Source organism: Felis catus, chromosome A1 (genome assembly GCF_018350175.1).
Source record: "Felis catus isolate Fca126 chromosome A1, F.catus_Fca126_mat1.0, whole genome shotgun sequence".
NCBI classification, from domain to species: domain Eukaryota; kingdom Metazoa; phylum Chordata; class Mammalia; order Carnivora; family Felidae; genus Felis; species Felis catus.
The window spans coordinates 214,099,010-214,125,246 of NC_058368.1; the positions used below are offsets into that span (position 1 = coordinate 214,099,010).

At 38.4% G+C, this 26,237-nt stretch overlaps 2 protein-coding genes across 11 annotated transcripts in view; one reads left to right on the top strand and one right to left on the bottom strand.

Annotated features, from left to right (window-relative positions):
• The window catches only part of DROSHA (drosha ribonuclease III), a 201,905-nt gene extending 199,299 nt beyond the window's left edge, over positions 1-2,606 (top strand). Inside the window, exon 35 of the mRNA XM_045038429.1 lies at positions 2,475-2,606. Within this exon, the coding sequence (XP_044894364.1) occupies positions 2,475-2,476 (2 nt within the window). The 3' untranslated portion in view covers positions 2,477-2,606. The remainder of the gene's footprint in view (positions 1-2,474) is intronic.
• CDH6 (cadherin 6) overlaps positions 1-26,237 on the bottom strand; it is a 127,364-nt gene that overhangs the window by 18,528 nt on the left and 82,599 nt on the right. For all 10 annotated transcript variants that reach the window (XM_019812349.3, XM_019812356.3, XM_045038462.1 and 7 more), the window contains 5 exons: positions 12,514-12,808; positions 9,164-9,283; positions 7,011-7,178; positions 4,722-4,909; positions 2,389-2,642 (listed from right to left, as the gene is read on the bottom strand). In XM_019812349.3, the coding sequence (XP_019667908.1) occupies positions 2,389-2,642; positions 4,722-4,909; positions 7,011-7,178; positions 9,164-9,283; positions 12,514-12,808 (1,025 nt within the window). The remainder of the gene's footprint in view (positions 1-2,388; positions 2,643-4,721; positions 4,910-7,010; positions 7,179-9,163; positions 9,284-12,513; positions 12,809-26,237) is intronic.

Here is a 26,237-nt window from a genome sequence, read left to right on the forward strand (position 1 = left end):
ATTAAAAACTTGTATCTGCATAATGATAAATCAATGTTTGGGGGAGGAGATCTCTAGTATTAATTGTGTACGTAACATTGTCTAGCACCTAGTTGTTCAATATTTACATCTTGGATAACCAAAAACTATGTGTGGATATACTTTCCCAATATAAGAATCAATTTTATCCTATAAAAGGACTTATTGGAATATGCATTTATATACCAATATATCCTTACTTTATCCTTATTGGTATTTTTATCCTTAAATCTATATCTATATATGAAATCCATATGTACCAAGAAAAGGCTGGCATAGAAAACTTTAAAATTAGCTGACAGCCAACCCAGTCTGACAAGCTAGCTACTTCCTTTAATAAAACATAAAATAATGCAGTGAGTTAAAATGGTATTCATTATAAAAAGTGAAATAGACATAAAAATGCAGCCTAAATTCCCAGGAGACATTATCTCTTTCAATTAAAAACATGTTGAATGATCAAAGAGGTAACAAAGCTCATATTTATATAAACTTCCAGCATTAACACTTTTAAATTAGTCTTGACATTGACTTGCTGAGATTTTTTTCCTTACACAGTTAGGACAAACTCCAAGTGACAGAATAGTTGTGAAAGTACTTAAAATTATCTGTGTTATACAAGCAAAGGCCATCATTCATTTTCCTTATTAATAATATGAAATGTATATAGAACACTTGATCCATGGAGCTTACATGTGGCTACTTTGGGTTGACCATAGTCCAATTCAAGGAGTCTATTCCAGTAGGATGACAAAACAACAGAGTCTATTTTCCCAATGATTTAAAACTATTCCCTGAAAGTAAGTCAGTGCATTTTTGTGTTTAGATGTGGGACTTGCTATCAGGTTTCATTTGAACAAAGGGCTCATGGTTGAAAAGTTAGAAAATGCCTTAGAACCTCAAAATCTTTTATCTGCGGTAATATTTTTCATGCAGCAGTCAGTGTGATCCTCTTTAAAAATTAGGTTTAGATTAGGTAATACTCCTATTCAAAGCTTTGCAGTGGTTTCCTACCTCAATCAGAATAGAACTCAGTCTTTACCAATACCTTCAGATGTCCCTAGGACCTGCCACACTTACCACCTACCAAACCTCCTGTTGCCTCAGACCTTCCCAACCACTCCCCACCTTGCTCACTTTCTTCTAGCTTTGTAAGCTTCCTTGCTACTCCTCTTCGTGCCAAGCAAGCTCTGGTATCAGACCTTACCCTCATTTCCCCCTCTTCTTTGGACATTCTCCTCCCAGATTCACCATGGTTCATCCTTTCATTTCAATCAAATCCTTACTCAAATGATTTCCTACCAAGGGCAAGCCTGACCATGCTATCTAAAATAGTACGCCAGATCCTCTTTGTTTCCATATTCTGCCTTATTTTACTGCTTACAATGTATTTCACTTGAAATATTACATATTTGTTGTTTGCCTATTTCTGTCTTCCCCAATTAAAATGTAAGCTTAGTGAGATTAGGACTTGATGTTGTTCTCTATTGTATCTCTAAAGCCTAGAACATGCCTGGCATAAGGCAAGTACCCTGATCAGAATATATCTGTGGGCTCACTGGCAAGAGTTCCTCTAGTCTACTTACTTTTTTTTTTTTTTTTTTACAGGGGATAATTTACACAATAATATTCTTATTTAGCAGTTTTCTCATCTAGTCAAGTAAGCTACTGACTAAAGCCTGGAAGTTGTTGACTCCAGTGCCTTCATGATAAAATTCTAGAATACTGAAGCATCTGTGATTTCAAAGAGCAATGAGGTTTTCTTGCAGCATGATTTACAGCTAAGGTATTAGGAATGTATAGGGAAAATAGAGCTTGCTTACATAGTATAAATTAGGATTCAGCTCTATTAATTTCCCCAGGATTTCACAGACATATATCATGAAATGATTCTTATTTTTATCCATGTCTGAAAATGAAAATAATTACACATCCAAATGGAGCGTAATTCTGCCTCTAAGTGTTACAGGATAGATTCTTCCACACTTGAAAAACAGACTGTTGGCCCGGTGTCTTGTTTATTAAAAATCACAATGCTCTCTCCATGCCACTGTTTGACAAATCTAAGACCTTCAAGAAAAATTCCAGGCCATTCTGTTCTATTACCTTATACCATTTTCATGTAAGCAGTAAGCTCCTATAGATCATTTTGTGTCCCCCCCCCCCCAAATTTTGTGGGTTTTTTTTAGGCTTACGCTGCTACTAAAACAATTGTTGAGCAAGGAGAGTAAAGATGCTGTTTAGAGTCGTTTTTCAGGAAGATACAAATATCTAATTGGAAGAAAGCATTAATTTTCTAACTTGCAGGTGATACTTGAATAGCAATCGACTGAAGTTTATGAAAAAGACATGTCTCAGAAGTGTGCTTACTTGACAGGATTCCTGGCAGCATCAGGATCTTGGGCTGTGACTGAGCCTATGGTTGTGTTTATCTGAGCATCTTCTCTTATTTGTAGGATGTAGGCCAGTTTGCTGAAGACAGGAGGCTCATCCACATCTTCCACCATGATTCTGACCGTAGCTGCATCTTTGAATGGACCCAGGTAGAGAAAGCGAGGTTCAACATGAGGATTGGAGGCTTCCACTTTGAGGGTGTATACTTTCTTCTTTTCAAAGTCCAAGACCTTGGGGTGGGTAGGGAGAAGAGACATATTTAAAGCAGCCAAGACACAGAAAGACGAGACATAAAGCATTTTTAGTGCAAATCATGGGTAGTGAATGTGGTTATATTGCTTAGAGACATCACCACACAGTGTGATATTGGGCAAAGGCATGAGATGCCACACCATCCTGATGAAAATTGTGGGCTGAAACCATGCCCACTATTGCCTTGAAAGTGGGTGCAAGGGTGCAAGGTATAACGGACAGGGAAGAGAACCTGGAAGCAGGAGTCTTGTATAAAAAAGGACCCCCTGTAAAGACAATTCTTGTATTTGACTAGAGGGAGCCATGTTAGGGGCAAATTGGCAAATCTGACTTTGATTGAATACTTAATGAGTGTTTACAATTTGCTGGTATTGGGGCACCTGGGTGGCTCAGTTGGTTAGGCTTCCAACTTCAGCTCAGGTCATGATCTCACGGTTTGTGAGTTTGAGCCCCATGTCAGGCTCTGTGCTGACACCTCAGAGTCTGAAGCCTGCTTCAGAGTCTGTGTCTCCCTCTATCTCTTCCCCTCCACCCCCCTCACGCTCTGTCTCTCTCTGTCTCTAAAAAATGAATAAACATTAAAAAAACTTTTTTTAAAAAAAATTTGCCAGTATCTGGACCCCACCCTGGATCATTAAACCAAAATATCTGAGGTGGGGGTGGGAATCTATACTTTTAAATACCTCCCCCAGTGATTCTAATGTGCAGCCAGAATTGAGAACCACAAGTTTGCATCATGACTTCCTCTTCCTCATTCAGATAAAATAGATTTAATATGTTTTTTTTTTTGCATGTGCATGAGTTGATAAAATATTCCAAGTGATATCCTGATAAGGGCATTGGGCTAATTACTTGCCAACGAAAGTAATGATCATTGTTGTCAGAGGTCTTTAGAAAAAGTATCTCTGCTTCTGGAGACATAGTGAACCCAAATGCTTATTGCTGACTTTTAGTTTTAGATGATGATATGACAAGGCTCACTAGAAACACAATTAATCAAGACATTAGTGAAAGTGATTTAGTCGGCTAGGCAAAATTTCAGTTTGAATCTGATAAGGCACTAAGAAAATTAAAAAGGTTAATGCACACTAATGGGCTTCCTAATTATATTATAGTATAAAACATTGGTCTGGATGTCGCTTAAACATGTTTTATTGTGTTTCCAGGTATTAAGACATGTAATTCAAAGCTTAAGAGGAAAGGATTTTCTTGCTATTTACATCTACCTGTGCTTATTTTTACCAGCAAGTATGCTAAAGGAGAGAGAAAATGTTATATCATACATGATAAAAATGCAGTTATTTAAAAAACTCACCAAAAATAACAATTTTTAGCTTTGAAGCACACAGTTTATTGGCTTTAAATTTTTGCCACACTTCTGTGTACTGCTCTGTGATGCTAGACAATTTGGGGGGGGGGGTAAATAGTGAATAAGTACATAGGACAAAAATTGGAATTCAGAAATATAAAAAATTTATTATTGTGTTCCAAAAAGTAGCTAAACAGCTCATGGGAGATTTGTGTTATTTAATTTATTTCTGTGGTCTTTTTATATCCTGTCTTTAATTCAGGCTACCTTTATCACTGCTTGCATTACTCTTTTCCTTCAAAGCATGTATCAGAATTTAGTTACACATTTGTTTTGTTTATTTGCTTCCTTGTCTGTTTTCTCCTTTAGATTGGCAGTTCCGTGAGAGCGGACACCATTCTGTTGAATGTTACCATTGCACCTCCCGCGTCTTGAAGAGTGCCTAACACTGTCTATTATTCATTGACTATATTTACTTTATGTACTTTAATGTACACCATTTATTTCTATCATTTATTTACTTATTAGGAGGTTCTTAATAAAAATTTATTAAAAGCATGAAATGAATGAATGAATCAGATTATTGAGGACCTCTAAAAGCCAACCATTAGACTTGGCATTAAAAAAAAATAATTAGTAAAACAAGAATCTAGAGGCATGTTCATGTGAGATATAATTGTCTCAGTTACTCGAGGACTAGAGAGAAGTGAATGTGCTCGTTTGTATGGTATTTAACAAACGGCATTACCTTTTTGACAGTAATAACTCCTTCCTGAGTTTCTTGGTCGGTGACGACATCGAACATGTCCAGCCCTTCTCCCTCTGTAATGCTGTACTCAATTTCGGCGTTTTCTCCCATGTCAGCGTCGCTGGCTTTGATCCTGCCAATTGGTGTACCCGGTGGAGAAGATTCAGGGGTTTTAAACTGGTATGTACCTATTAATCACCAGACAGATATAAGTCACACACAGATGAAGGATACTCTATCACAATAAAGACAAACCCCATTTTCTAACAGTTCTTTCAGACATTACTAGGGATGCAGGCAGGTTTGTACTTTCCTTGCAATAATTAATGGCGCTCTATTCTCCTTACATCCTTACTTTCATGATTGCTAAGAATATTTCTTCTGTCATGACCCGTCTCTTTGCAAATGGAGAACACTTTTCTTGTCCTGTAAATAGGTCTCCAGGTTCATGGTATGATGGCGAGAAAGACTAAGCTGCTAGAGAAGGGTGCAGAAGGTTTCAAGCCCCTGTTAACTAATCTAGCAGGAAGAACGGAAAAGAGTTTAACCTGAACTATGACTTTAAGCCAATTACGAGGTATTTCTTAAAAGGGTTCTTTGTGTCTTTGCTAATAATAACTGAAGGTGAAAATAAATGACAGCGATCTGGAGAATGTATCCAAGTAGACACTCTCACCCATACATGGAGCTGGTCTGGCTGCGGTTAGGGATACAGATGGACACATTGAGAGAGAAAGCTCCTAATAGTTTCTTTAAGTAATCTTTCTTTTAAATTTCATTACAGTACTTTTTCTGTGCGTAGGTTTCTCCCATTCTTGTATTTGTGTTGTTGATTTAAAACCTATATTTCATAAATGTACACTTTCCCGATGTCCTCATGTTGCAAAATTAGTTTAAGGAGACTGCATGTGGCTTTCAATTTAGATCCGCCAGACTAGCATGTACTTAGGACAATAACGACAAAAAAGTGTCAGAACAAAACTCATTTTACTCTCACCCATTACATTTTGCCAACCATCTGTGCAAATTATTTTGGAAAAAAAAAGACTATGACTAAATATCGCTAAATATCACTAAAATATAGTCATTCAGTCATATTCAATCATAGCCCATTAAGTGTTGGGCTCATCCTTGGCAAAATGATAAACAAGCCAAGTTTTTCCTCTAGAGCTATTCTTCTCTCCTGTGCTTTGGTATAGTATTCAGTAATGATCCCAAGCTATCCACGGAGAGAGCAAAGTGAGGTAGGGTCCCTGTGGTATTTAAGTGCTGCTGAATCCTTTTGTTATCCTTCCCCAGGGAATTCCCATATTGAAAAGGAGGTTTTGGGGCGAAGTATTGCTAATTTTGATATTGTCATTTCAGGCGTCTGTGGGAAAAAAATTTAGGGCCAGTAAAACCTATCTTCTACCCGTTACATCAGAAATTAGTTTTTTTTTTTTTTTTTTTTGCATTTAGCTATGAGTAAATACTTGAAAAAAATTAAAGAAAATGTAACAGTTCTGGTTGATCCATGTGTATCTCTATTATAAAAGAAGCCCATGTGAGGTGACCAGCATTGGGAAAGATATGCCATGATTGGGTAAGGTGGGCTTTCTTTTTAATGGTGGGCAGCTATTTTCTCCTGGAAGACAGGAGTTAGGTAGTTTTCTTAGATCATGGTCAGAAAAGAATTTTGTTCTTGGAAGAAAAATTACATTAAAACCAGTACCCTCTTGCAAAAGCTTTGTATGAAGGGCTCTAGTATATTGCTTGATACAAAGTAGGCATTTAAGAATTTGTTTTTCCTTCTTTTTTTCCTATCTAGCCATGAGAGTTAATGATTATAGTGATGATTTTTTTGGTATCTCAATTAACCATAATATAGAAAACTATTTATGATTACAAATGGATTAAGTACATGGTTATTTCCCCAGTTGTATTTTTAGAAACAGTTAAATGATAAATCCTCCCTTATAAAGCTTTGTGGGGATTTAAAAGAGATTAAATGACTGATTAAATTCACAAAACATAGTCAATTTTTTTCTTACAAATAGGAGCATGCTTGTATACATATGTTCTGCGCAAGCAAATTTATGTCTGTGGTAGTCTTTTTAATAAGGAAAAATAAAACAATGGTGTTACCTTTACAACTATCACCATATTATAAATCATTCAACTACTAAAAGTATGGTTATTCCTAAGTTCATTAATATTGATAATTAATAACAATGGAAAATAAATATCATTCTTAAAGTTAGAGTTTTATAAAAGTGCACTGAAGAAATTCATTCAATCAAATGTTCCTACTCTGGGGAAACCGGGGAGGGTTGTCGTTGACATCAGTTAGCGTGATGTTCACTGTGGTGGTCCCAGATAATCCCCCCATCTGGCCACCCATATCCTTGGCTTGAATCACCACTTGGTACTGCTCTCTGTTTTCTCGATCCATGTTGAGCAAAGCTGTCTTGATGATACCTGTGGATGCGAAATTCAGAAATGGAAAGGGATGTATTAAAAATACTTTATCAAATCATTTATTTATGCAAACGTAGATGTCATCCACAATACTCAAACACTATACGGATGTAATAGGTGACATAAAGATGATTATAGATAGCCTTTATACTGAAGCAAATTATAACCACATAGGGGAGATAGATATATTTTAAAAACACCTATGATACAAGAATAAGTACAAGTCAAATCTGTAATAGTATAGATTGTAGGTAGTATAAATATCATGTGTTATAAGAAAATGTAGCAAAATATAACTTGGCATGTGGTACAGTGTTATACTACCATAGCTGCTTGATAAAAGACATTTAAGTGTACTATGAGGAAATTGCTAAGGAAGTCATTTCCTTGAACTGACTCTTGAGCTTTACTTTACTGAATCAGCTAATTGCTCATCAAATATACCTCCCATAATGAACGTTCAGAGGATTTTCTAAGCCACAAACTATGGTCTGAAGAAAACATAGCTCAGTTCTCCCATAATTATCATCCTGTATGATCCTAGAGAACTTAAGTTTTCCTAAAGCTGATGTGAGCATTAGTTCAACTGGTCCCAGCAGCGACCAACATTCATTCTTATGTTAGGTTAATTTTATCTCTGTTGTTCAGTAGTTATAAAATAAGTAGTTGAAAGAACTTCTAAAAGTTTGCCTAATCTCTGTGTAGGCTTTATGCTTAAATTAACAACATTCTTTCAAAAATCTTTATAGGCTTTAAAGGCTTTCAAGGCTTTCAAGGCTTTATAGCCTTCTCTCGTGGCACATTCCAGTGCTTAACAACTAATGAAGCTGAAAATATCTTTTTTTTCTTTTATTTTTAACACGAACACCTCAGACAACAGGTCAGTTTTATTCCTATAGTCCTGGCTTCAGTGAAAGTGCAGCTGTGTCTGTTCTCCAATAATAGGACTTCTCTATTTAAATAGAGGAGATCACCTTAGCCTTTGTCCTTTACGTTGAATATTTCTAATTTTTCACCCTCATTGTTTTTCAACTCAACATTTTCTTTCTCCTTGGGATTCTTTCCAAGTTCGTTGCACCTCTTAACACATCAATTTCCAACTGGATGTGGTAACCTAGAAAAGTTTTGATTTCTACTAACAATAGTGGATGCTTGGGAAATGTAGAAAAGGAATTCAACTCCTATTATGATAGCAAAAATATGTGTAGAATTTACCGTACAGCACAGACAATATTTCCTAAGAAACAATTCATCAGAAGATAGTATGCTACTTTGTGGATAAAATGCAGAAAAATGAGGTGTTAAAAAAAGAATTCCATTAAGGAATCCACTTTGTTTATTAGGATGCTATCAGCACGAGCTAGACAATGTCATAATAAAATCTTACTGTCTTAACACAGCTAACGTTAATTTTTTGCTCATGCTCTGAGGAGGCCAGCAAGAAGCTCTGCTGATAGTAACAGACATCCAGGCTGGAGACCAAGGCCAACATTTGTTTCCATCCATGATCACTGTGGCAGGAGGAAAGGAATGTGGATTGTGCACCAGGTCCAAAAGTTCGGCTTGGAAGTGACTTGAATCATTGCCACATATACCGGCCCAAACAAATCTCATGGCTATATCTACCTTTAGAGCAGGGTAGAGAGATGCCAAATAACTAGTAAAAGAAGAATTGGAATATTTGTAAATAGCCCTAATGGCTATCAGGAGGTATTCGTTTTTAGGTTCACTCCAAACTGGAAGAAAAAACTGACATTGTATAAGTTTTCTGAATTTACCCTATATAAGTAAAATGGTGAAACATCCATTGTCAGATTTCTGAATTAAAATGATCTGGATATCATGTTTACAAATATATTGCTGGTAAAATTTGGCAGATGAATCTAAGAATATTCAATTACACTGATTGTTTTTTTAATAAATTGTTTTTATTAAATCAATTAAAATTATGGATTGTAAAAAGAAGATCAAAAAGGAATTCTAACCTGTTTCTGATTCAACTGAAAAATAGGGCTGTCCCTGTAGGATACTATACACAACTTTAGCACTGTTGCCATAAGTTGGATCATCAGCATCAGTTGCGGTGACTTGGACAACAAATGTGCCTGTAATGACAGAAACATGAATTGAAAATAAATGAAGGACCCATGTAGATCCTTGATGCACACACAGATAGAGAAAGAGTGATCTTACTTCTGTACAAAAGTATCTTGACAAAGGAGTTGAGAATTTCAGGATGATACTAGGGTTAAAAAGCCTTGGATTTATCGGGACGCCTGGGTGGTTCAGGGGGTTAGGCGTCCGACTGGTTTAGGTCAGGATCTCACCGCTGGTGAGTTCAAATCCCCACATCAGGCTCTGTGCTGACAGCTTGGAGTCTGCTTCAGGTTCTGTCTCCCTCTCTTTCTGCCCCTCCTCTGCTTGCACTCAGTTTCTTTCTCTCTCTCTCCAATATAAATAAACATTAAAAATTTCTTTAAAAGCCTTTGGCTTCTCATTCTGAAAGAGTGTGATCAACATTTATAAATGTTGTAAGGGTTAGGTTAAAGAGAAGCATGGGATAACCATGACCTTGGGTGGAACCAATTTCAACTAATGTCCAAAGATGAGATTTGATTGGACTCTGGCTATAGTCATTCTTTGAAGTTATCCAGACCTAAGTCAATCAGCATCTTGCATTGCTTTATCTACAGTGATTAGTTTCGGGGTTGTCCAATCATGAGGCCACTTGAGATTTTCTTGGGAATTCTGTGTCATGAGTGCTCTTTCTCCTGGACTGTAATGTGCTGATGTAGGGCCTGTCAATGCAGCAGCTATTTTGTGACCTCAGAGATGCCAGCCTGAGGACAACGCTGAATATGACAGAAAATTTCAGAGAAATAATTGAACCCAAATCAAACCATCTCAAAAGCCCATTTTATTTTTGACCTAAGTATGACTTAAGTCACTAAATACTTTTATTTGTTTAAACTAGTTTGAGTTGGGTTTTCTGTTCAATAAAAGCATCCTAAATGATAAATCTATCTGATAATTCTAAGAGTTTGAAAGATCTTGAAACTTAAAAGAGGTAGTGTTGGATTAAAGAATTATTAGAATACTAGAAAATTCACATCTGGAACCTGTAACTCCAAAAAAATTATTATAATTACATGCACAGAGAAGGCAATGATGTTTTAGATCAGCATTCTTGTTTTAAGGACTGCAGTCACCGAATAACCTTCAAAATATTCCTGACCCCCGTGAAATTCCACACAGATTTTTATGTGTATGCTTACATGTTTATTTCACTGAAGAGAAGATCCATAGATTTTATTGGATTCTCAAAGAGATCTGTGACTTCCAAAAAAGGGTAAGACCTTACTCTGATGAAGATCATCTTATGGCTGACTTTTGATATTCATATCAGATAAACAGTAAGCATACTGTTGGAGTTCTCCTGTCCATGGGAAGGACAGGGAAGTTACGTTCAGGCAATATTAGAAGTTTTACATTGCTTTTGTAATATCTAACCAATCCCGTTTGTTGAACAAATATATTGTACTGTGGTGGATGCTCTGGATGTAACATGTTGGTGCATGAGATCGAACACCCATCCTTGTAATTTGGGAAAGAAGGTGGGGACAAAGCATTATATGACCTCAGAGCAAGAGCTAATAGTAGTTAACTAACACCCACATTCTTACTTGACATCAATATAAAATTTGAATGCTTTTATAATAGGATTATCTAGATGTTTTGAGCACCTGTTTGTTGTCAGATATTGTACTGGGGGCTCTGCCCTTGTTTTCTTATTTCATTCTCATGGTAATCCTTAGCTGTTGACATTTATTATTTATTTTTTGTAGATATGAAACTGAAGGATCAGAGACATCAAGATGCTGCTTATTAGTAGAGTTTCAAATTCAGGTCTGTTTGACACCCAAAGCCCATTTATATACCACCATGCTGCTATCTCACTTTGTAACGTAGGATTAAGATGCCTTTTTGTATGATAATAATGATGTGTTCATTTATGATAATGGTTAATATGAACATAACTGTACCTGTGTGCAAATTAGAAAGAGCCTTCCCTTTGTCTTCCCTTAAGACATGTTACGTCCAGCTGCCCCCAGATATTTATAATACATACTTAATTCTAACATAGTTCAAAAGTGAATGGCACCCTCTATAGTTGTGGGGGTGACACCTTGCACATCAAATTTTGTTTTCTGGAAACTGTTTTGCTGGGTGGTGCTGATGTTGAGACTATTGCTTATTAATTGTTCCTTACTTTTACCACATAGAGGAAAAATATTTTTTCCTAACAAATCTTCCTCTTAGAATTTTAATCCCTCCCTTTTGCTTGGCTGATGGTTTGTGATTTTTCTGATGAAACAAAGTGGTTTTAAGTAATGAGACGAGCAGCTTGTTGATGAGAAAGATTTAGATGGTTTACAATCATTTCCATGGATTAGGTTTTTCTAAGTCTTGGAACTGTGACCTAAAATGCCTCTGATATCTGACTCATAGAATTATAGAAGAGTTATTATTAAGTAATTTAGCCCTTTTGAATTTGATACCGAATGAAAATAAAAATAACCCTTTATTCAGGTAGCTTAAAATTTGTCACTGTTTCGCATTAAGTATTTTAATACGGCTAAGAGTGATGTCAGTAGGATTTTTTAAAATTTAAATTGTGTTGACCTCCCAATTTAAGCAAATTAGAAGCATACATATTAACTTTAAAATTGGTAGTAGAATTGTGCACAAAATATTAATTCATCATATTAATGTCATGAAAATCTCTTAATTTCCATCACTTAGTAAAGGATACATCCCCTAAACAACCCCTGCATAATTATGGATTTTTTTTTTTAAGTTTTCTTTGAGTCTCTTTCCCAAACACATATTTACTTAAAGCAACTGTCATTACTCTCCAGTCTGGAATGTAAACTCAGGCTTTTGTTTCACACTGTAGAGATCCTAACCTCAAGCCAAGTACCAATATGTGCTAAGAGAGGTGGAGAGGGCTGCTGTCTCTCAGCCTGAGGACCAGGGTGGGCACCTGGGGAGGCAGGAAGTAGATGAGATGATATCTCTTTCTTCCTCCTGTTCTTGCCTGACATTTTTTCATCCCTTCATCATTAGAGGAAATGCTGTTTTCTTATAATAAAATGAGACTAGAGTAATATTTGGAAACAGGTGTACTTGTCATAAAGGGATTGTTTGAAATATGATAGTTTTAGAATTTAGCATCTACATTCATTCACCTCAGTAAATTTCACTCCTAGGATTCTTTATTCAGTTGACGTACTAGAGGAGAGACATCATGTGGTTGAAATCACATCTCACTCACCAACATCAGACATTTCGGGAACAGTGGCTGTGTAAACATCCTTGGTAAATATTGGTTCATTGTCATTGATGTCATGGATCTTGATGATGAATTCAGATTCGGGCTCCACGGGTCTCCCTGTCCTTCTGTTTATAGCTTGAGCTCGAAGGATGTAAACAGGTTTTTCTTCCCTGTCCAGCCTCTTGGTGGCCTGTATGTCTCCTGTGTTTTCATTGATAATGAAGAGATCTCCTGCTCCATCTCCTGAAAGGATATATTTAAGTGATCCATCTCCTCTATCCTGGTCTGAATGTAACTAGTGTAGAAAAAAAAAATTAAAGAAAGTAAAAGTCAAGCATGTGATTCTAAACTGTTTGTCTTGTTAACTTTTATTCATTCCTTTCTGAGGGAGGCAGGTTTGAGGGTTTTTTTTTTTGTTTTTCTTATTGTTTACTTAAATCTTCAATAGTAATGCCATTTATTAATGAATGTGTTTCCTTATAATCATAGAAATTTCTAGAACTGGAACAGAGCTTGTAGAAAATGTAGTAATCCTTGTTTTGAAGAAGGGAACACTGAAGTCCAGAGTAATAGCAAAATGCCTAAGGACGTATTAACCTGGTTGGAATGAAACTCTTTTCACTACTTTCCTATTTTCACCATAGCATTCAGATTCTACAAATACACTCTACTGTTCACTTTTATGTATCTGGACATACTAGAGAAGTGACATGCTATGGAGAAAATAATTTTGTTTTTGTTTTGTTTTTGTTTTTTTTTAGAGGGAGAAAGAGCATGTGCTCAGGGGAGAGGGGCAGAGGGGGAGGGAGAGAGAGAGAGAATCTTTTTTTTTTAAGTTTATTTCTTTTGAGAGCGACAGAGAAAGTGTGAGTGGGGGAGGAGCAGAGAGAGAAGGAGAGAGAGAATTCCAAACAGGCTCCCCACTGTCAGCACACAGCCCAGCTTGGGCCTCAGTCTCATGAACTGTGAGATCATGACCTGAGCTGAAAGCAAGAGTTGGACGCTTAATCCACTGAGCCACCCAGGAGCCCTAAGGATTTTGGTTTTTGAAACAGAGAGACCGGGGTACATTCTGACTCTATACTTTGCTATCTTGGTGAATTTAGGGAAGCTACTCAATCTCATTGAGTTTCATATGATGGAGTTTATAATCACTTTTCTGGGAAGATGTGATATTTATTTAATTACTTATGAAATTCAACTCAAAGCATTTGAGAAACATCTTAAGTGTTGCCATGAACAATGCCTTGAAAATCCCTTAACTAGATAATTTACAAGGGCACTTAGAACAAGAACATTTAATACTCAGATTTTCATTTAATATAGGAGAGGATCTTCTAAAAAGTGGAGCCAGACTAAAATGGAATAATCTGCTTTATAAAATAGTGGGTTCCCTTCTCCTGAAGGTAATCAGGCGGAGGCTCTGATAAGATTAACCATCAGTGAGGGGCACCTGGGTGGCTCAGTCGATTAAGCATCTGACTCCTGATTTCAGTTCAGGTCATGATCTCATGGCTTGTGAGATTGAGCCCCACATCGGACTCTGCCCTGGCAGTGAGGAGCCTGCTTGGGATTCTCTCTCCCTCACTCTCTGCCCCTCCCCCACTCACACTCTCTCTGTCTCTCTCAAAATAAATAAATAAACATTAAAAAAAGATTAATTGTCAGTGAAATGGGTCAGGTTAAAGGTTGAATTAAATGAGTGCTAATATACCATTGAAGTGAAAGATAATCATTCTAACTTGGAGAACTCGCCTGTGTTGCCTATCCCAGAGAAGATTTCCAGAGCTTTGAGTTTCTGTTGTGTCTTTGGGTCCCTTTTTCCCACTTTAGTAAAAGTTTAGAAGGTATTTTTCCTAGGTCTTCAGATAAGCTAACTCTATTCACAAATTTTCAAAAATTAAAATTGAGGAGATCTATTTGAAAAGACCAGTTATAAGTATTAGCTGCATATAGACAAGATAGTTTATTGGTAAGGTAGCTAAGCTCTACCTTATTTCAACTCTGTCTAAACACAGTATAGGCTATGTTACAACAGTTATGGCAACAACAGCAACAGGTAAGCCAACTCTGTGTCCTGTTGATGAATACTATACGAAATGCTCAGAATAGTGTCTATAACCACATTTGAAAACAAACTCTCAAGGCAAAAGGGACTTTTAAAATAAGCGAACCCAGCCTTTCTAAAAAATTATATCCCATGGAATATCAATTATCTAAAATGCTGAGAAGGGGTTCTGTGGCCCCGTATGTTTGGGGATTACTTCGTTTTTCTGCCTTTTTCTTAGGAGTCACCCAGTGTACATTAACGTATTAAAGGCTGTCACTGCCTCCAGTTTAAAACTGTACTTGACTGTATTTAATCTAGCTTTCCTGGGGGCTCCTGGGTGGCTCAGTCAGGTGAGCATCTGACTTTTGATTTCGGCTTAGGTCATGATCTCATGGTTCGTAGGCTTGAACCTGCATCAGGATCTGTCTCCCTTCTCTCTCTGCCCCTCCTCTGCTGACTTTCTATGTCTCTCTCAAAATAAATAAATAATCACTTAAAAAAACAAACAAACTAGCTTTCCCGAACATTCTTGCGCAAAGAATCCTTTGTGGGTGTTGGCATTCCCGAGAACAATCTTCTAAGAGACACACTTTGGGAAGCATGAACTAATTGAATCCATCATAACAGAATCAAGAAAATTAACACTCCGGTTTATGTAGTGTTTCCAAAATCATACACCTTGTGTGAAAGAGTCGGAAGATTAGAACTTGAGCACAAGAAGAGGCCCTACAGGTTATTCAGTGCAACCTCCTTGTTTTTAGAGATAGGGAAACTGTGTCCAAAGCCACACAGCTAATGCTAGTTAACAGCAGAGTTTGAGGAAGAGAATATTATTCATACAATTAGTAGCCTTGAAAGCAATTTGGCAGAAATAATGGAAGATGAATGGGAACGGGGAGGAAATTGCTTAGAAGTGAGACAAACGCAATAAGAAATGTAAAACAAAAGAGGACTCCATGATTTGTGTAATGTGATATGCTAAGGAAACGTTGAAACCGTGATTACACAGAAAGAGCCACTGGGGAAAGTTTAACTCTCCATCGTCAAATCCTAATGACTGAAGAGAGCTTTTAAAAGGCTATTTCATTAACTCATGAGTAATGAAACCAACATCACCGCCCATTGGATCTGGCTTCTGGGCAGCCATGGTTAGCAAACCCGGCGCTGGGCGGGGGGGGGGGGGGGGGGGGGGGGGGGGGGGGGCACCGCACCAGAGTTCCAAATAGGAGTTGTGCTCGTTCTCTCTCGCTCACCAAGTGTAAGATCATGGCAGCATCAATTAACCTCGCTGAGCCAAGATCCTTATCAATAAAATGAGGATAATAGAACCACAGGACCAGGCTGTCATGAAGATCTGATTAGAGACTATGTACAAATACTATGTTAATTCCTATGCGAACATGGAGTAAGAGCACATTTTAAGATACCGTTCCTATTAGCTCCTCATCCAAAATAAGCGTGTTTTGGCTCTTATTTTGACTTTGAGAACTTTGTTGTGAGGACTTTGAAAACCCAATTTTATAAACCCATAGTATCTCTAAGGTAAAATCTGTCATCCAAAGCTAGTATTCTTCTACCGGTGGCAGTCGCTGTCTTCCCATGTGATACATTGTATTCTGCATCCCACTAGATTGTAGACGCCCCTCGGCTGGTTCTTTCATCACTCTCGATATGTAATTGTTGCACACTTAGTAGGTGAAGACCACATCTGGTCACAAGATTTATTCAGGTAAAAGTAATCAGAAACTTATTTTTAGCTGTCAGGAGAGACCATTCCGATGACTTATGGAACAAACACCCGAGACGATATAAAAGGGCAGCAGAGACGCCAACGAAGAGTATGAACAGGATTGCTCTGCAGATCCCCATTCTGATTTATCAACATTTGAAAACTGGTGGGAAAATGCATCTCTTTACTCAGGCCTTGTCTGATAATAAAACAATTTAGCCTCATCCCCCTCGAGGTGCAGTGCCTGTGTCTGATACAGTACACGGAACAGAAACCTCCGGAAGCCTTTGTGTGCTCTTTCCCCCGCTTGCCCCTCCTTCCACGCACCTCCCCCGGGCCCAGTTCTTTTCTCTCTTCTTGGGGAAAAGAGGAAACATGAGACATCAGTGCTAGTGAAAGTGATGGTGGCAACCAGACATTAGGGGTTTATTGAGCACTTAGATTTTAATTGGATTTTTTCTTTTGTGATGTCATTCATCATGGCCACTGTAAAAGGCAGAAGTTAAACAACAACAAATAAAAGGTTGTAGGCTGCCCGAGGCATGTTTTTACTAATTTCAGTTTAATGTGGCTGTTCCATTAAGTTTAATCATCTGGCTCACTTTTAACGATTCACCATCAAGTAAAAATTATCCACTTTCCTCAGAAAGTCACATCTCATCTGGGGCTGGCAGGACTTTTTACTACTGTACCTGTAGCATTTTGTTCCAGAAGGAGCTCAGGGCCTTTGTTTTTCCATTGATTTATTATTAAAGTGCAGCACCTTGACAAATAAATACAGGGATTTGGGGTTGCAGACACAGGCCCACAGAGGGTAACGCCAAAGCAGTGCCGGCCTCTTTTTACCTGCTACACGTGCCAGCTCTGAACTTGATTTTGACTCCAATTCATTTTTTTTTAGGTTTATTTATTTATTTAGAGAGAGAGGACTAGCAGGGGAGGGGCAGAGAGAAGGGGGGACAGAGGATCCCAAGCAGGTTCTGTGCTGACAGCAGAGAGCCCAAAGCAGGGCTCGAACTCACAAACTTGTGAGATCATGACCTGAGCTGAAGTCAGATGCTTAACTGACTGAGCCACCCAGGTGCCCCTTGACTCCAATTCAAAAGTATAACACTAATTGTGCAGGTTTCAGTTTCAGATTTTCAGTCTGTCACTGAGTCACTGAGTATCTACAACAGCCTGAAAGCGGTCTAGAAAAGGAATTACGTGATTTTTTTTCTGAAATAAAAAATTAGATTATGGCTAATATCTAGAGTGTAGTGCAAATGTGATGTGGCCATTTGAGAAATGTAAAGGTTGACAACTGGAGATGTCACAGGGCAATCAGAACAGTTGTGAAAAGGTGTCTGAAGGGGACTGAGGTGGAGAAACTGGAGTTATGGTGGAGAGAGAGAGAGAGAGAACAACCTTTTGCTAAATAGATTGAATATTATTTTAAATTAGGAAAATAAGTCTATGATCAAGTTAGGACAAACTGAGGCTGAACTGAATTCAATATATATATATATATATATATATATATGTATATATATGTATATGTGTATATATACGTGTGTGTATATATATATATGTATATATGCATACATCTCTCTACATAATGCATTATACATAATGCTAATGAATATCTTGATATTGTGAAGGCTGTGAAGAGGTTGTTGGGTAGAGTTTATACCAGGAAGAAATTCAACCTTGCTTGAAGTACATAGAAGGGATTAGAAGTAGATTCTGTTTTAGAGATTATAGGGTTAGGTAAATAATATCTTTCAAATTTTATTTTAAAGTTTATTTGTTTATTCTGAGAGAGAGAGAGAGAGAGAGAGAGAGAGAGAGAGAGAATGAGAATCCTAGGCAGGCTCTGAGCCTGATGCGGGGCTCCAACTCACAAATTGTGAGATCATGACCTGAATTGAAGTCAGGTGCTCAACTGACTGAGCCACCCGGGTGTCCCCCACAATTTGTGTTTTAAGAAGCCTTCCAGGGGCGCCTGGGTGGCGCAGTCGGTTAAGCGTCCGACTTCAGCCAGGTCACGATTTCGCGGTCCGTGAGTTCGAGCCCCGCGTCGGGCTCTGGGCTGATGGCTCAGAGCGTGGAGCCTGTTTCCGATTCTGTGTCTCCCCCTCTCTCTGCCCCTCCCCCGTTCATGCTCTGTCTCTCCCTGTCCCAAAAATAAATTAAAAAAAACGTTGAAAAAAAAATTAAAAAAAAAAAAGAAGCCTTCCAGGGGCGGGGGTGCCTGGGTGGCTCAGTCAGGTAAGCATCTGATTTCGGCTCAGGTCATGATCTCGCAGTCAGTGAGTTTGAGTCCCACATCGTGCTCTGTGCTGACAGCTCAGAGCCTGGAGCCTGCTTCTGATTCTGTGTCTCCCTCCCTCTCTGCTCCTCCCCCACTCACGCTCTCTCTCTGCCTCTCAAAGATGAATAAATGTTAAAAAAAAAAAAAAAGAAGACGACCTCCAGGTAATTCCGATGAGTGCTGAACGTTGATTACCATTGCCTTAACTAGTATAATAGTTAACAGCATGGACTTGGGCAAGGGAAACACATGGGTGTAGGGATGCCCAGCTGGCTCCATCGGTGGAGCATGGAACTCTGGATCTCGGGGTTGTGAGTTCAAGCCCCATCTCGGGTGTAGAGATTACATAAAAAAACAAAAAATCTAATTAAAAAAAAAAAAAAAAGAAACGGGTGGAAATGCATGCTGTGTACTAGTCGTGTAACTTGGGAGAACTTAGTTACTCTGTGCAAGTCTCAGTTACCTCACCTCTATGATAGGAACCATGATACTTAGTTTACAGGAATGTTGCTCTGAAAATTAATGAAATAATGTATGTAAAATGCTTCGCCGGAGGCCTAACTGAGAAATGCTTCAATAAATTATTCTCGCATCATAAACCTGAGTATTCAGAAGGTGGAAAGATTTGGGTCTGAATTCTGACTTTCCTGTTAATTAACTAAATTAATTAAATTTTCTTAATTTCATTCTGTCATCTATAAGATAGAACTCAGAACAATTAACTTTGCCAGTTATTCCTCCTCTACTTGCCCTTTAAAAGTTGGTAACCCTTAGGCCTATGTTTCAGGTCCTTGTCATTCCATTTCACATATTCTCTCCAGATGAGATCATCTCTCTATTTTTCTGTGTTCAACTATTACCTCTGTGGCCTTGATGCCCAAATCTATTTGAGAGTATCTATACCCCGGGGCCAGTTTCTTGAGATAGACAAAGGTGCAAGTCTCTTGGACAACTTATGCTCAGTACTTCCCAACTGACTTTATCACCCTCTCTCCAAATCTACTCCTCCTCTGTATGTCCCATCTCTGCAAAGGCCATCAGAGAGTCATCCTAGACCTTCGCCTCTGCCTCAATCATCCACATTCATTAGCCACCAAGCCCCTGTAAGTTCTAACTCTTACATATACCTTGACTCACCTACTTGCCTTCATTTCCACCACCATGGTCCAGGTCACTGCCCTTTCTCCTCAGTCTGTTGTAATGACGCCCTCCTAACACACTCAGTCTTACTTCCTCTCAATCTATTTTCCTTTCTGTGACTAGCCCAACTTAAACAATAGCAACACTAATTCTGAAGATGCCATTCTCCTCTAATTAAATCCTCTGGTGTTTTCTCTTTATTCTCAGGATAAAAGTGCTCATCCTCACTCCTTAATGTGGCCTCCAAAGTCCACCATGGTCTCTGCCTCCCTAGTCTCCTCAGCCACCATTCTCTCCCTGACACTCCTTGTTTCAGTGTACTCTTCTTATTGTAGTTTCTAAAAGTGTGTTAGTCTCTCGCATATCTAGGCCTCCTGCATATGGTCCCCTTGGCATAAAGTCCTTTTGAACAACTTCACCTGGTTGATCTCACGCATATATCAGGTCTGCATAATCTTCATTTCCTCAGGAAAGCCTTCCCTAAGGTGCTAGTCTGAGATTCCTCTGCTATACGTGCTCAATGTATTCCCCATTTAGCCATTAAAGCATTCTATTTTTTTGATGACTTGTTTCACAGCTATTTTCATGTTTCAATCAGCAAACAGCTAGATTGCAAGTTTCATGAAAGAAGGCACCAAAACTGTCTGGTTAATTTCTGTATTCTCAGCACCCAACATTACTGGCACATTGTAGTTCCTCAATAATTAATGATTTTAAGGAATTAATGAATGTTGTAAAGATAAAATTGGACAAAATATCAATAATCATCGAAGGTTTCTGACACATGGAAGACAATCAATAAATCTTAGTGTCCTCCATCTACTGTTTTGCTTCATTTTAGTATAACTCTATGCACCAAGATTATCCATTCCTGAAGCTGTCAGACCACTTAGCAGTTACTACCAACACTAGGCACGTGATGTAATATGAGTGATCTGAGGGAGGAATTCATGTTGTTCCCCCGTATCTAAAAAAATTTATTTTATAACCAATTAAATCTTAATACAATAATAAAACCAACTTGTATTGGGTTTGTTGAAAAAACTAGACAAGTTATAAATACATCGAGGACACTGCCCATTATAAGCACACTGAGTGCTGGGACAGAAGTCACCTGTCAAGGGTGAAGAAGCTTCAAGATTCATTCCGTTATATTTCAAATATCATCCTGTTGCAGAAACTAATGGATAATGAAAGGAAAATGCTCCATTTCACAGAAACATTGTTCCATAATAAAAATAATTTAACTTTATGAACCAAGGCCATTTAAAAACACATATGGGCCCGAAGGACTGTATGAGATGGTGCATAAAAAAAACATCACCCTTGCCTTATGCAAACTTGCAGTTTAGGCTTGGAAAAACTGACTCACGTAAAAGATACAGAATAAAAGCAGAGATTAGACACTTGAGCACTGTCATTAAGTATTAGGAATAATAAGGTAAGTAAAAAGCCGGAGGATAGCATAGAAGGCACTTGTAAATTGGACAAGGTGGAGTCAGGGAACATGTTAGCTCTTTGATGGTTTATGAAAACTTCTTGGAGAAGGTAGCATTACTGATGGGAGACAAATGACTTAGCATCCAGTATGAGCACGTGGCATGGTTTCAAGGCTCAGTGTAGGAGAAAATCAGAGGAGGCTTTGAGAATGTGCCTGGGGTAATAAAAGCAATAAAGTCAGCTAAAATAGAAACACTCCTTCCCTTGAGTTGCTGGGTCACATATTTTCGCACACTGCACTCAGATGTGCAAGGGAAGATGCAGCTTCCTTATTTATTTATTTTTTTTTATAGTTTATCCCTTAAGCTCTAATCCCATTGAGTATTAGGAACTCAATATTAGGTTGAACATCGAGTCAATAATTTAGTGCAATCCAATAACGTCTACCTGATTCAATAATAGAGTCTCTTTAGATAACTCTTTTAGATAAATCTCAGTCTTTCTGGCTTCTGCTTTCTCTCTTTGCCCCTGATCCAGTCCAGGATACCTCCTGGGTGTATAAAGGAGAGAGACTCACATGGTCTGCATCAGAGGGAAATTTGGGGGCTTTTGGAGCCAAGGGCAGTCCTTGTACTGCCCTCTGGCCCACTGATTTCTAGACAATATCTCATCCATTACTTTCTTCAGTGGCATGTGTGTGTTTTGGCAGGTAGAAACATGATCTCAGTTCTCCAAGATCAAAGGTGAGGAGCTCAATCCTGCCTGCCTCATTGCCATCAGAAACCCCCCTGATGTCTGACTGTGACTCTTCCATTGCTCTTGGCTCCTGTGGTCCTAGCTTACAGGGTTGCTTTGTCTCTGATAGGTACCATCTATGGTATCATCCACTTCTTTCTTGCCCTGGAGAAACCCAGGAAGTCTCCTGAGAGCTAAAAGGGGGCTTCTCCTTCACCACATGATTGCCCCAAATGGGAATGGACAAAAACCACTCTGCTTTTACCTTTAACTCACAAACTTGCCACTGCTGCCTGGGAACTTCAGATATAATGTCAAGGCCATAGAAAGGACTTCAGGGGCGCCTGGGTGGCTCAGTTGGTTGAGCACTGACTTCGGTCAGGTCATGATCTCACAGTTCATGGGTTCGAGCCCTGCATTGGGCTCTGTGCTGACAGCTCAGAGCCTGGAGCCTGCTTTGAATTCTGTGTCTCCCTCTCTCTCTCTCTCTGCCCCTCCCCCACTTGTGCTTTGTCTCTGTCTCTCAAAAATAAACATTTAAAAAAATAAAAAAAAAAAGAAAAAAAGAAAGGACTTCAGATACATATAGGACTGTGTGTTTGTATGTTTAATAGCCAGGACTGTGAAATTTCTCCCTTGGCTTTAGGAATACCCCCACCAAAACAGTTTTGGTGGGAGGAAGAGCCAATTCCCACTCTTAAATCAAGAAGACAATGGGAGTGGAAGCATGATATGCAGTCCGGAGCCTGGCACCAATAATTTTTGGTGACTATATTTATAAGTGGAATTCATGAGTTTTATTCTAGCTGGTTAGGCCCCTCTCTTGATACATTAAATGGGCTCTAAAGGAATCTAGAAAATCTCTTTTTCTCTGACAAAACCTAGGATCAAGCTGCCTCCATATCCCATGTTCTTTTTCAAGTATACTATGTTTCCTCTTATAACGACCTTAAAAATTATACTCTATAAAATATAAATAACTTGACTGATTTTTATAGCGGTGGACATATTTTATCTTTAAAGCATCCTCTTATATAATTCATCATTTGGCAACTGGTCTGGCTGCGATTTGGGAAAATAATAATAGCCATTTATTAAGCCCGTTCTGTGGGCCAGGAAATGAGCTGAAATCATTACCTAGATTATATAGATGTATATCATGACACTCTTCATATTTCCTCCTAACTGATGAGGAAGCCAAGGCAAGATAAGAGTTAGGTAATTTCTTGGCATCATACAACCAACATGAGTCCAGATGATCTGATACCACAGTGTCTTATGTTAACCACAACAAAAATATTATCTCCAGATGTTTACATTCAGATCTATGAACCATTCATTAAAGGATTACTCTGTACCAAACTGTATTTTAAGTGCTGAGTAACAAAGATCTAATTCAGGATTTTTAACCTCTGCACTATTGACATTTTGTGTTGAGTAACTCTCTGTAGTGGGACCTAGACTATGCATTGTAGGGTATTTAGCAGCAGTCCTGGCTCCTACCCACCAGATGCCTATAGGACGTTTCAAGTTACAACAACCAAAGAGGTCTCCAGATGTTGTCAAATGTCCACTGGGGGACAAATTACCTCCATTGAGAACCACTGATTGAATTCTGTCTACCTATTTGTCCGTCCATCTATCATCTATCATCTTTCTGTCCTTCCATTTTTTCTCATTGTGTACAGTTATGCTTAAAATACATTCAAATAATACCATAAAGATTCTGCATTTGCAGAGATGCCACACGACCCCACTCAATTCAATCTTTTATCTTTTGTTAGGTTTAATAACCATTGAAACAGACCTTGTGTTACGTGGAGGAGAATTTCTGACAAAGTGCTAAAAGCAAAAGAATTTTAAATTTAAACTCAGGAGAAATTTATTAATTCCCTTGACATTTATCTTTTACACTCAATACCTTGAATTTAATGTCAAAAGTACCAGAGCAACTATAAAATGAATAAAACTTGAGTGCTATAATAGTTGTGGTAGGCAGAATAATAGCTCTCCCAAAGATGTGTATGTCCTAATTCCTGGAACTAGTGACTATGTTACCTTATCTGGCAAAAAGGAGTTTACAGATGTGATGAAGATACAGATTTTTAGACAGGGAGATTACCTTAGATTGTCCAGGTGAGACTAATGTAATCACCAGGGTCCTTATCAGGGAAAGAGGTGGGGGAGAGTTGGAGTCAGAGATGGAAAGGTGGAGCACAGGTCAGTGTGGTGTGTGTGTGTGTGTGTGAGAGAGAGAGACAGAGAGAGACAGAGACAGAGAGACAGAAAGACAGAGAAAGAGACAGAGAGAATAGAGAGAGAGAGAGATTTGAAAATGATAGGCTGCTGACTTTGAAGATGGGGGAGGAGACTATGAACCAAAGGACACAGGCAGCCTCTACAAGCCCAAAAAGGCAGGGAAATGGACCCTTTTCTGGAGTCCCCAGAAGGACACCTAGCAGACATCTTGATTTTAGCCCAGTAAAACCCATTTCAGGCTTCTGACCTCCAGAATTGTAAGATAATAAGTTTGTACTGTTAAGCCACTAAGCGTGTGGTAATTTGTTTCTGCAGCCATAGGAAACTAAGGTGGTAGTTCCTTACCTTTAGAATTCAAGGTGAGTTGAACCTGAATGCGGTCCCTCAAGAATCCCAGCCAAGAGTGGAGAACACTCACTTTTGGTGAGCACTTAATATGCGTCAGGTACCGCAAGAATGCTCAACAATTACTTCTCATAACAACTCCAGGAGCTAACCTTTATTTTCTCAATTTATTTTTCAGAGAAACTGAGGTCAGAGAGGTTAAGGAACTTACCCAAAGTTAAGGACATGGCAAGGAAGGATACCAAGATCTGCCTGACTCCAGCGTCTGTGCTAATTCACACCAGAGCATGCTGCCAAACGGCACTCCCCATGATGATTACAAACGTTTCTGGATTCATTGTATTTATTATATTAGACCCCAGGCTAAGTTATTTGTAAATTCTATTGGCACAAATGATACAAACTGTAATATGTGTTATTGTTCATTTGGGATTTATCAATTAAACAAATGCCTTTTGGTTTATTCACTGCATGAAGTTATTTCCCCAAAAAGGCATTGTTTACTGCCTTTGGCTTGGCTCTGGACGTCCAAGGTCTTTGGCAGACTGGGACATTAGTCTCAGCTCCTGCTTAGTCTAACATTTTCATTTTCAAAAAGCCAGTGGTAAATCAAGCTGAGAGCCAGATACCCAGTCAAAAATTGATTTAGTAAGGCACCGCAACTCACCAGTTACAATCCTACCTTTTTGCCTTACGGTGCAATCTCTTTAGTAATTGCCAAATCTAAGGACACATGCGCATGCACACACACACACACACACACACACACACATACGTTCCTAGTGCCCCTCTCTTATTTTCCCTCTCACTCCAACACATACACTTTGGAGGAAAATATTAATACATAAATGCAGGCATTTGAGACATGATGACTCAAATGGCAGAAATTTTTAAAATTATGTTTCTCAGTAGCCAATGGACTTTTCCCAAAATGTGTTTCTCTTCAAAGGTAAAAAATATATTGGATATAATATTCTTATATTGACTCCTAGGATCTAAAAAGTTAAAGTTATATCTTTATAAAACAGATAGTTTGCTTGAGAGAGGGACTATTTTTCTGTTCAAATTCTTAACTCTCAAGAATCCTGTATGTACTCAATAAATAAAAGACTAAACTGAATTCCATAACCTGCTCATATAACTCAGGTGAGTGATTCTAGGAGAGGAAATTATGAGCTCATTTGTTTATTATTTTTCTTGGATGGGAACAAGCTTATAAGTTATGATTTGAACACTTTTTCTTTTTCTTTTTTTCCTCTTTCTTTCTTTCTTTCTTTCTTTCTTTCTTTCTTTCTTTCTTTCTTTCTCTTTCTCTTCTTCTTGCTTTAAGGGAACAATGAAGCAATCAAGAAAGAGAAATGTGTACTGTCTGGATGGCCACACTGGGGAAACTGTTCTCACGGTTAGTGCTGTGCTCATAGAACTCCAATTCCTAAGCATTTATGTGATTGTTTTATTTGCCTACATGTCTGAAATACTTTCTGCTACCCCAGTATCTTCATAATGTATAAGGGAAGAGTATTAGTCTCAATCACATCAAAAAGGCTGGACTCCAGCCCCAGCTTTGGCACTCTGCTGATAGTGACACTGGTCTCTTAAACCCTCTGGGACTGTTTTGTCATACCCAAAAGGATTTAATCCTGCCTAACTGGAAATGTGCTTATGCGGTCATTCAAAGGGTGCTCGTATGCTGAAGCACTTCATAAACCATAGCACCTGCTAAAAATATAAGA